At 43.2% G+C, this 10,879-nt stretch overlaps 1 protein-coding gene across 1 annotated transcript; it reads left to right on the forward strand.

The window, feature by feature from the left end:
• Positions 1 to 9,683: 9,683 nt before the first annotated feature.
• On the forward strand, positions 9,684 to 10,637 carry LOC150016200 (olfactory receptor 4K2). Its single transcript, XM_090271934.1, has one exon. The coding sequence runs from the start codon at positions 9,684 to 9,686 to the stop codon at positions 10,635 to 10,637; it is 954 nt and encodes a 317-aa protein (XP_090128060.1).
• Positions 10,638 to 10,879: the final 242 nt, after the last annotated feature.

Consider the following 10,879-nt stretch of genomic DNA (forward strand, 5'->3'; position numbering starts at 1 on the left):
TTGCCCTCACTTCTGTAGATTCTTCAGTACCCTGCAGTCTGATGTGGTGACTCCCACCATCCTGCTGGTGCTGAACGCAGTGGACACTGACCACTGCTCCAAGCACCCTCTTCCCTTGGCTCCAGATACCCATCTGCATCTGATCCTCCTCCTGCTCCAGAGCCACTCCTCCCTCTCCTTTCTGGGTCCCTCCTCCTCTGGATGCCTGGCAGGCATTGGTTCTGTCTCTGCTCTCCTTTCTTTCTATCTAGTCTTAAGTTACTCACAGATTTGAGCTAGCACCAGACTTTTATCTTCCATGAAGATGCTCTCCCAAGCATTGGACCCACCTGTGTAACTTCTACTGGACAGCTCCTCTTCTAGGTTATGTGGACCCCAAGCTCCTTATATCCCCAACTGGATTAATTGGTCACACCTACCTTTATCCCCCACCCCATTCATCTTGGCAAATGGCAACACCACCAAGGTACACAAGGCTCAGGCCTGGGAAGCATACTTGATTCTTCTCTCTACCACCTACCTGCCTCTGATACCTACTACATACCTTTGTCTCCATTATCACTTCCTTAGGTCTGGACTCTGCTTTCTCACCCAGGTTATTGCCTCTCCACTGATCTCCCAGTCTAAGGGCTTCCAGTCTTCTAGCCTAGTCTTTTTACTGCAAATATTTTAGCCTGTCTAAATGAGTCAGATCATGTCACTTCATGATTTAATACCTACCAGGGGCTATCTGTCTGCCAACAGGATCAAATTCAAAGTCCTGAATATCATAGATTTAGACCCCTTATGCGCTCTAATCCTGTATATCTCTCCATTCTTATCTCTTACCACTATCTTCCTCTTGCTTTTTTATTCATGGAATGAAGCCCTTTAAACACCTAGTGCAAAATTATCCTAACAGAATTTGCCCTCTGGTGCCTCAGTGTTTTTGCAAATGCTGGTTCCACTTCCTGGAAAACGTGCACTCCCCTCAGCCCTACTAATGCGTAGTATTCCCTGCTGCAGGTCTTTCCTAGCACCTGTTATCCTGAATGAAGCACCTGTGCAGTGAGTTCTAGTTGTCTATTTAGTCCGGCTTCACAGCCCTAAAACCTAGCAGGCCTTGGTGCACAGTGAGTTTTTAACACATTTATTCATAACATGAAAATTTATTGACAAAGAAACCATTGATTTTACATGTATTCGCCACAAGATGGTGCTGTTTAGATAGGAATGAGCTTAAAAGCTGAAGGATTCAAGTATAGTACTAGATGCCTTAATTTTAAATGTGTTAAATTTCAGAGACAGTGATTTAATCTGTGGTAAACACATGGGCAGATTAAAAAATTATATATGTGTATGTATTTTATTATCAAATTATTACTCTGATTCAGAGAAGGAAAACTCTGACTCCAAAAAACCTCCGCTGCCTTGCGGCATACCTCTTCAGGGGAAAGGCTAAGGGAGTAAACCCCGACAGAAAATCCGGAGCCGGAGTCCCTAAGGCGGTTTGACGTTGTAGTCAACACCGGCAACTCCTGCAGCGCACCTGAAGCCAAGCTGTATTGACTTAGTCTTTCCCTTGGACCCTTCAGCTGCGAAGAGAGGGGGGGTCTGCTGCATGGGCAACAGCAGACCCTCCATATCACCCTGCCCAGGCTCTGTAGCTTCAGCTTTACTGGAGAGGACACTCCAGCGTCATCGCAAGATGTCGATTCAACACGGGAGGAGACAGATACTGTGTCACTCCCGAGTCGGACTGCACAGCCATTCTCGGCGGTGCAGATAGACTCTTAAGAAGCTACACCATCGTCTCTCGAGACGGACGGCTGCCGACGATAGTAGGACTTGAATCATCTGGATGTTGCTTACCTCTTCAGCCCTCTTTTGCATTCCTCTCCCCTTTGAACACCGATTTTCCTTTTCCTCCAATGTGCTAGAGTTGATTCTGTTGGGTAAAGGCCAAAGAGGTGGCATTTCTTTTATTATACACAAGACAACCTATACAACAAGCAATAATCTTCTCCAAAATAACAGTAGTGCTGAAAGTGAGAAACCTTGGTTGACATAAAGCTTTCAAGGTTTATTCATGTTTTGGCATGTATCAATACACGCTGGGTAGTATTTTAGTATATGGGTATATAACAATTAAATTATTCATCTACCAATTGGTGAATATTTGTTTTTGTCTTTGTTCTCCCCCTCCCCCAAACCCCCTTTGGATTACCATGAACAAAGTTGCTATGAACCTTCATGAACAGGTCTTTTTGTGGATAATGGATTCATTTCCTTTGGTAAATACCTAAGAGAAGTTTTACTGAGTTTTATGGTAATTGTATGTTTCACTTTATTAAATTGTCAGGCTGTTTTCTAAAACAATTGTACCATTTTGTATTCCAACCAGCAATATATGTAAGCTTCATTCTGTTTTATCTTGATATACATATTTCCTTCCAGTCAATGGCATAACTTTTCATTTACTTAACACTGCCTCTTAAAAGATCAGAAGCTTTAAATTTTGATTTAGCCCAAATTATTAATTTTAATGTTTTGTTCTTTCTTAGGAAGTTTTTCCTAACTTGAGGTCACAGTTTTTCCCTGTATTAGTCTAGAAGTGTTATAGTTTAATCTGTTATAATTAGGTCTATATCCATTTCAAAATAATTTTGCATAAGGTATAGAGAAGAATTGAGGGTATTTATTTGTTTTTGCATGTGGATATTTAATTGTTCTGTGTTAAAAAAGCTATTCTTTTCTATTGAATTATTTTGGCAGTTTTATTGAAAATCAGTTACCATATATGTGTATTTTTTTTTGACCATCCATTCTGTTTTATTAATTTACTTACTTGCTTTTAGGTAAACACCACACTGTATAAATTACTATGGACTTTAATTTTTCAATTAACTTGTTACAAACAATGTGACTCTAACAAATCTATTCTAAGAATTTTTTTTTTGACAATTTGAGGTCTTTCACAATTCTATACAAAATTTATAATCAATTTGTTGATTCTACAAAAACCTGCTGAGATATTGATTAGCATGATGTTAAATGTATGCAACAATTATAGATAACTGATACCTTCAAAATGCTGTGTGTTTCTATCCATGAACAGAACCTGCCCACCACCCTTCCTTTCATCATTTTGTCCTGGGACCCAGGCAGATGGAAATAGAGTAATTGTGGATTCATGCACTTAACTTCTGCTCATATGTGATACATGAAACTTCTGTTCATATTACATTGAAAAAGCAAGTCATGTTTCCAAGGCTTTGGTAAATGAAGTGGGAGTTCCACTCCTCCCACAGCAAAGGAGGTCCTTTGGTCTAGGTAGAATAAAATACTCAATTGTTCAATGAATAAATAATTAATAATGACAGTTAATTGGAATTCTAATTTTATTAATCACATATACATTGCTGATACCTAAAGAGTCAAAGTAATTTCCTTATACCTGTTTTTAAAAACAATCTCCTTGTTAGTTTTTTTGTTCATTAGTTTCCACATATAAGTGAGATCATAGGATACTTGCCTTTCTCTGACTGGCTTATTTCACTTAGCATAATACTCTCCTGATTTACCCATGCTGTAGCAAAAGGTAGGATAACTTGCTTTTTCACAGCTGAGTATTATTCTATTGTGTAAATGTACCACAGCTTAAGCAAACTAGAGACAGACTCATAGATAGAGAACAGGCTAACAATTGTCTGGGGGAAGGGGAGCATACAGGGGGTAGAGGGGTAGAGCAAAAAAGAAAAACAACTCATGGACAGGGACAACAGTGATTGTCAGGGACAGGGGAAGAGGGGCTCTGGAAGAGGGTATAAGGGAGATAAACGGTGATGGATGGAGACTTGACTCAGGGTGGTGAACGGACAATACATTACAGTGTACAGATAATGTGTTGTAGAATTGTGCACCTGAAACCTCTGTAATTTTGTTAACAATTGTCACTCCAATAAATTCAATAAAAAGGAGGAAAAATCTCCTGCCTTAAGTTTCTTCTCCAAACCATCTGTACCCTTACAAAATACTGATTTCACATCACCATAACCCTGCCTAAAATCTTATACTAGGTCTTTGTTGTCCTTTATATCAAGTTATATTCTAGAGCAACATTCTTGTTCTTCTAACCTGCTAACTAAATATTTTACTACTGCAAATAAGTTCCACTATTTTATTACCTACATATTTTTCCTGCCAATAAAAATTTTAGTTTTCATTAAAAGTTCATGACATTTGTCTTGCAAGAAAAATTTTTTGATTAATTAGGCACATTACACATTTTTCTTTATTTAAATTTCAATTCACTATCTCTGAGAATCTGTCAAACACTTAACTAATTTGGTTGTTTTTGTTATTTTTTACCATTTGTTTTATTTATGGGTGTTAAATATCTTCTAAGAAACTATAAATTACTTGAAGCATAAAGAATATTTCTGGATTTTATTCTCCACTGCTTCTAGAACAGGTTTGGACAACCAAGAATGCTTATTAAAATTTATCGACTTAATATTTCATGCTACTTCTTAAATGATGGCTTTCCTAACTTCTGTTCCCTGAATCTCTCAGGTCCAGGTGAAATATATCGGCAGCCGTCCATCTCGAGAGATGGTGGCGTAGCTTCTTGAGAGTCTATCTGCACCGCCGAGAATGGCTGTGCAGTCCGACTCAGGAGTGACAATCCCTGCCGCACTTGTTACAGGTGAAGGCAGATGGCTGTTGTTGCTGCTGTTGACACTGCTTCCGCCTCGATCTTTTCTGGACCGCCTCCTCGTTGCACGCAGCCTCTGCGCGTGACATACCTTGCCTGACCGCGAGCCTCCAGGCTAGGCGGTCATCTGCTTGAACTTCCCATGTGTTGAGATTGATGGAGCATTGTGTCATATCCTTTTTGCAGATGTCTTTGAACCGCAGTTTTCGGCGCCCTGTCATCCTCTGGCCTTCTGCTAGCTCGCCGTAGAGGAGGTCTTTGGGAATACGGCCTGCATCCATTCTTTTGACATGGCCGAGCCACCTGAGGCGTCTCTCACTAAGAACTGCATGCAAACTGCTCATGTTGGCTCGCTTCAGCACCTCGGTGTTGGGGACCTTATCCTGCCAGGCGACATGCAGGACGTGTCGCAGGCACCTCATGTGGAAGCTGTTGAGTTTCCTTTCGTGCCTTGCGTAGGTGGTCCACGTCTCGCTGCCATAGAGGAGAGTGCTGAGTACGCAGGCTTGGTAGATGCGCAGTCTGGTTTTCTCAGTGAGGCTGGAATTGTTCCACACTCGCCGGTTCAGTTTAGCCATAACTGTGGCTGCCCTGGCGATTCTCCGGTTGACCTCCAAGTCAACTGACAGAGAGCTCGAGATGGTGGACCCGAGGTAAGTGAAGTCGTTGACAACCTCCAGGGTGTATCCGTCGATGGTGATGCATGGGGGAGTCCCCGTGCCTTGAGCCATAACATTCGTCTTCGTCAGGCTGATGGCTAGTCCGAACTCCTTGCATGCGTGGGAAAGGCAAGTGACTAGCTGCTGGAGTCCCTCTTCGGAGTGTGATGTCAAGGCTGCGTCGTCGGCGAAGAGCATCTCACGGATGAGCACCTCTTTGACTTTGGTCTTGGCTCGTAGACGGGCCAGGTTGTAGAGCTTGCCATCGGATCTGGTGTGAATGAAGACACCCTCGCTGCAGTCCTTAAAGGCGTATTGGAGGAGCATGGAGAAGAAGATTCTGAACAGCGTAGGCGCGAGGACACAGCCCTGCTTTACTCCGCTGCTGACTGGGAAGGCCTCAGAGGTTGCGCCGTTGTAGGACACCGTGCTGTGCATGTTGTCGTGAAAGGACATGACCACAGCAAACAGATGTGGTGGACAGCCAATCTTCCGTAGCAAGCTGAAGAGTCCGCTTCGACTGACCAGATCAAACGCCTTCGTGAGGTCGATAAAGGCGAGGTAGAGTGGTTTATGCTGCTCGTGACACTTCTCCTGCAGCTGGTGTAGGGAGAAGATCATGTCCACTGTTGATCGGCCAGCTCTGAAGCCACACTGGGACTCTGGGTAGACGCGGGAAGCAAGGGTCTGCAGGCGGGCAAGAGCGACCCGGGCGAATACTTTGCCGACGACGCTGAGGAGAGAGATGCCCCGGTAGTTGTTGCAGTCGCTGCGGTCTCCTTTGTTCTTGTACATGGTGATAATGTTGGCGTCTCTCATATCCTGGGGGATGTAACCCTCCTTCCAGCAGAGACAGAGTAGATGGTGGAGCGGCTGTAGCAGGACTGGTTTCCCGCTCTTTAGGATTTCTGGAGGGATTCCGTCGCTTCCTGGTGCTTTCCCGCAAGTGAGGCGGTTGATGGCTTTGCCGAGCTCTGCCACAGTAGGTGGGGTGTCTAGCTCCTCCATGACTGGTAGGTCTGGGATGGCGTTAAGAGCAGTGTCTGTTACGGTGTTCCTCGTCGCGTACAGCTCGAGGTAGTGCTCGGTCCACCGCCGCATTTGCTGTTCCTGGTCAGTGATGACCTCACCTGTCTTGGACTTAAGGGGGGCGATCTTGGAGGGGATTGGGCCTGTTGCCTTCTTGATACCCTCATACATTCCTCGTGCGTTGCCTATATCGGTGGCTTCCTGGATGCTTCTGCACAGGTTTAGCCAATAGGTGTTGGCACAGTGGCGGGCGGTCTTCTGGACTTTGTTCCTGGCAGCCCGTAGAGCTCGAAGTGTACTGGGAGTGGGCGTGGCCTTGTAAGCCAGTAGGGCCTTCCTCTTAGCCTCGATCACGGGTTCCATTTCTTCCCAGTGAGCCTCGTACCAGTCAGCGTTCTTCCGCTCTTTCTTCCCGTAAGCAATAATGGCGGAGTTGTATATGGCGTCGCGGAGACGTGGCCAATTGGATTCGATAATGTCATCTGCCGCCATTCCCTTGCCGAGTGCATCTTCCATCCTGTTGATGAATTGCTGGGTCTTAACTGGGTTGCTGGCACAACTGGTGTTGATGCGTGGGCGACCCTTCATCTTGGAGTGGTGCAACCTCTTCGGCATTATGCGCACCTTGCTTACCACGAGGGCATGGTCCGTGTCGCAGTCTGCACTGTGGTAGCTGCGGGTGAGGAGGGTGCTGCCAATATCCGTTCTTCTGGTGATGACGAGGTCAAGCTGGTGCCAGTGGCGGGAGCGGGGGTGCCTCCATGACACCTGGTGGATCTCTTTGCACTTGAAGAATGTGTTTGTCACGCACAGGCCGTGGTGACACGAAAGCTCAAGCAGTCGCTGACCATTCTCATTGATCTTTCCTCTCCCAAAGTTTCCGAGGCAGGTGGGCCAGGCCATGTGGTCGGCTCCTACTCTTGCGTTGAAGTCTCCAAGGAGATAAAGAGCGTTACTTCTGGGGATCTTGGATAACGCTTCGTCCAGTGCATGGTAGAACTGTTCTTTCTCTTCGGTGGTGGAGCAGAGGGTTGGGGCATACGCGCTAAGAATGCTGACTGGGCCGAAAGTTGTTGACAATCGGAGGGTAAGTAATCTCTCTGTGCCTCCTGTGGGTGGCTCTATGGAGTTAACAAGCGTGTTCTTCACAGCGAACCCAACACTGTGCTGTCTTGGTTGGTCCGGAGATTTCCCTTGCCAGTAGAAGGTGTAGTTGGTTTCTCTGATAGTTCCGTTGTCGGCCAACCGGGTCTCCTGTAGAGCCGCAATGTCAATGTTTAGTCGTGCCAGTTCCCTGTCGATGACGGCGGTTTTCCTGGCACCATTGATCCACGGAAGGTCTGCAGTAAGTCCGGGACACATGGTCCTGATGTTCCAGCTAGCGAGGCGAAGAGCTGGAGGCTTCTTTCTTGTTGTTTGCTTGGAATTGCCTGGTGCAAGTGTTTTGTGGCCCACTTTTCGAGAGGCGCCTCTCTGATCCCCACGCACCCAGTGGGGCAGGTGAGCCATGGCGAGACGGCACCTAATTGGCTGGGGGCTGCCCAGCTTGAGGCGGGCGGTAGCTATCCAGTGAGGTGCGATGACCTCTCCCACTGTCAGAGGAGACCCCTGGCGCTCGTTTCCTTCGCCAATCGGATGAGCTTATAACCAGTATCTGTCTCCTCCCGTGTTGAGTCATCTTGCGATGACGCTGGAGTGTCCTCTCCAGTGAAGCTACAAAGCCTGGGCAGGGTGATATGGAGGGCCAGCTGTTGCCCATGCAGCAGACCCCCCCTCTCTTCGCAGCTGAAGGATCCAGGGGGAAAGACAGAGTCAATACAGCTTGGCTTCGGGTGCACCACAGGAGTTGCTGGTGTTGACTACAACGTCAAACCGCCTTAGGGACTCCGGCTCCGGATTTTCTGTTGGGGTTTACTCCCTTAGCCTTTCCCCTGAGGAGGTATGCCGCAAGGCAGCAGAGGTTTTTTGGAGTCAGAGTTTCCCTTCTCCTTAGCCTTTCCCCTGAAGAGGTATGCCGCAAGGTGAAAACAATCACTGTAAATTCCCCTAAGATTCTTGAACATCTTCCTGTTGAAAACCAAATAATACCATGTTTGTTATTTAATAAATCCCTTTGCAAAACTATTTCTTGGTCAATTCCCAAGTGCCTACCACATCCATTTTATCTATAGCTGCTAGACAACTAATGATTCAATCAGGTCATTTATATTTAAAATTGTCTCTTATATGTGCTCTGTCAGAGTCTGCATAACACTGAATAATCTGAAGGCCTGATTCTGTTGTAGATCTGGAAAGTAAAGGTATTCTATCAATGATTTCTACTAAAAGATTTTGAATGCCTGCCCTTCCTGCTTACTTCCATCTCCTAACCCCTTTTCTATGGAGCTAGGATCAATAAAATAGTTTACATATGTTGGTGTATATGAAAGGAGAATTCAAACAGGTCTGAGACTAAAGAGATTGATCTTCAAGTTCTTTCCCATAAAAATTATATATTTTTTAGGAGACAAGGTAAAATTTTAAGTCATAGAATTATAAATACTTGCATGAGGAACAGACTTTTATTTTAACAAAACAGAAATTGAGAAGAAAAGTTAAATGTCATTCCCTGGGTTGTATGGTTGGCTATATAATAGTAAACTTGATAATAAATCAATCTTTTTCTGCTAGGTAAATATGAGAAAAACTATTTTTGTGTGTGTGTTTCTGATAGGTTTCAGCCATATAACTTCTATCTGTGAATATGTTAACAATTCTTCTCTAGAAATTTATAAGAGTTCTGTAACTGTTCATTGAAGTCTGTCTATAATGTTGCTTAAGAGACCATGTTGCTTATATGTGATATAATTTTTAAATGTCCTTTTAGTAAGGATACTGTTATGAATGAATTGTAAATATCTAAATGTGTGTGTTTAGCATATTGTCAGCTCAGGGTAAGTGCTTACATAATGCTAGCTTTTATCTTTAGGATTATATAAACAAATGGATGGACAAATATATAGATATGTAGATCTACTCATGATGATATAATCTCCATTTGATTGCCCATTAGTACCAGAAAGGAAAGTGTTATTTTCAACATCTATGACTGAAGTGGCATTCCACTGTGATTCATAATATATTTGTTTGTCTTTCAAACAAATATAACAGATAAGGTTGTAAAGAATAGTAAAGATAAGTTTTAATAGAGGAAACAAAGCTATGAATATGAATTCTTGAAAATGGAGTTTTGCTTTAATAAAATCATACTTTCTCTTGATTTTTTAAAAAATATAGGGTTCTACCTATCATTCAAGACAATGAATGTGGACAATAAATCTACTGTTTCTGAATTTGTCTTGCTGGGACTCTCTGATTCTTGGGAACTACAGATGTTTTTTTTCACACTGTTTTCATTGTTTTATGTGGCAACAATGGTGGGTAATAGCCTCATAGTCATCACAGTTATAGCTGACACTCATCTACACTCACCTATGTATGTCCTGCTTACCAATCTTTCCATCATTGATATGTCTCTTGCTTCTTTTGCCACCCCTAAGATGATTACAGACTACCTTACTGGACAGAAAAGCATCTCCTTTGATGGCTGCATCACTCAGATATTTTTTCTACATCTTTTTACGGGTACGGAGATAATTTTACTTATGGCTATGTCCTTTGATAGGTATGTTGCAATATGTAAGCCTCTCCGCTATGCTTCAATCATAAGTCCCCAGGTGTGTGTTGCCCTTGTGGTGGCTTCTTGGGTTGTGGGAGTCATGCATTCAATGAGCCAGGTCATATTTGCTCTCACTTTACCATTTTGTGGTCCTAATGATGTAGACAGCTTTTTCTGTGACCTTCCTGTGGTGTTCCAGTTGTCTTGTGTGGATACTTATGTCCTGGGCCTCTTTATGATCTCAACAAGTGGCATAATTGCCTTATCCTGCTTTATTCTTTTATTTAATTCTTACGTTATTGTCCTGGTTACTATCAAGAATCATTCTTCAAGAGGGTCATCTAAGGCTCTTTCTACCTGCACAGCTCATTTCATTGTTGTCTTCATGTTCTTTGGACCCTGCATCTTCATCTATATGTGGCCACTAAGTAGTTTTTTAGTAGACAAGACACTTTCTGTGTTTTATACCATCTTTACTCCAATTCTGAATCCAGTAATCTATACTTTGAGAAATCAAGAAGTGAAGACAGCCATGAGGAAATTAAAAAGTAGGCTTCTAAATTCCAACAGGGCAACTCCTTTGCATTATTTTTAATTAACATCTAGCTTTAGTTAACTTCTTGTTTTAACATCCTAGGCATTAAGTACCACAGCTTTTGAGTACACAGCATATACTAGGCTCTTATTTCTTATCAAACTGTAATTACTTAAATTTGTAAAAATACAAGGTAAATTTATTTTTAAAACTATTCTATGCATATGTTGAAAATAAATTTAAATTTTAGGAAAGCAATTTGACGAAAGCAATTTCTTCTAGAAGCAAAGAATATCTATAAA

The sequence above is a fragment of the Furipterus horrens genome, unplaced genomic scaffold (assembly GCF_987537825.1).
Source record: "Furipterus horrens unplaced genomic scaffold, mFurHor1.1.pri manual_scaffold_3, whole genome shotgun sequence".
Taxonomy (NCBI): Eukaryota; Metazoa; Chordata; class Mammalia; order Chiroptera; family Furipteridae; genus Furipterus; species Furipterus horrens.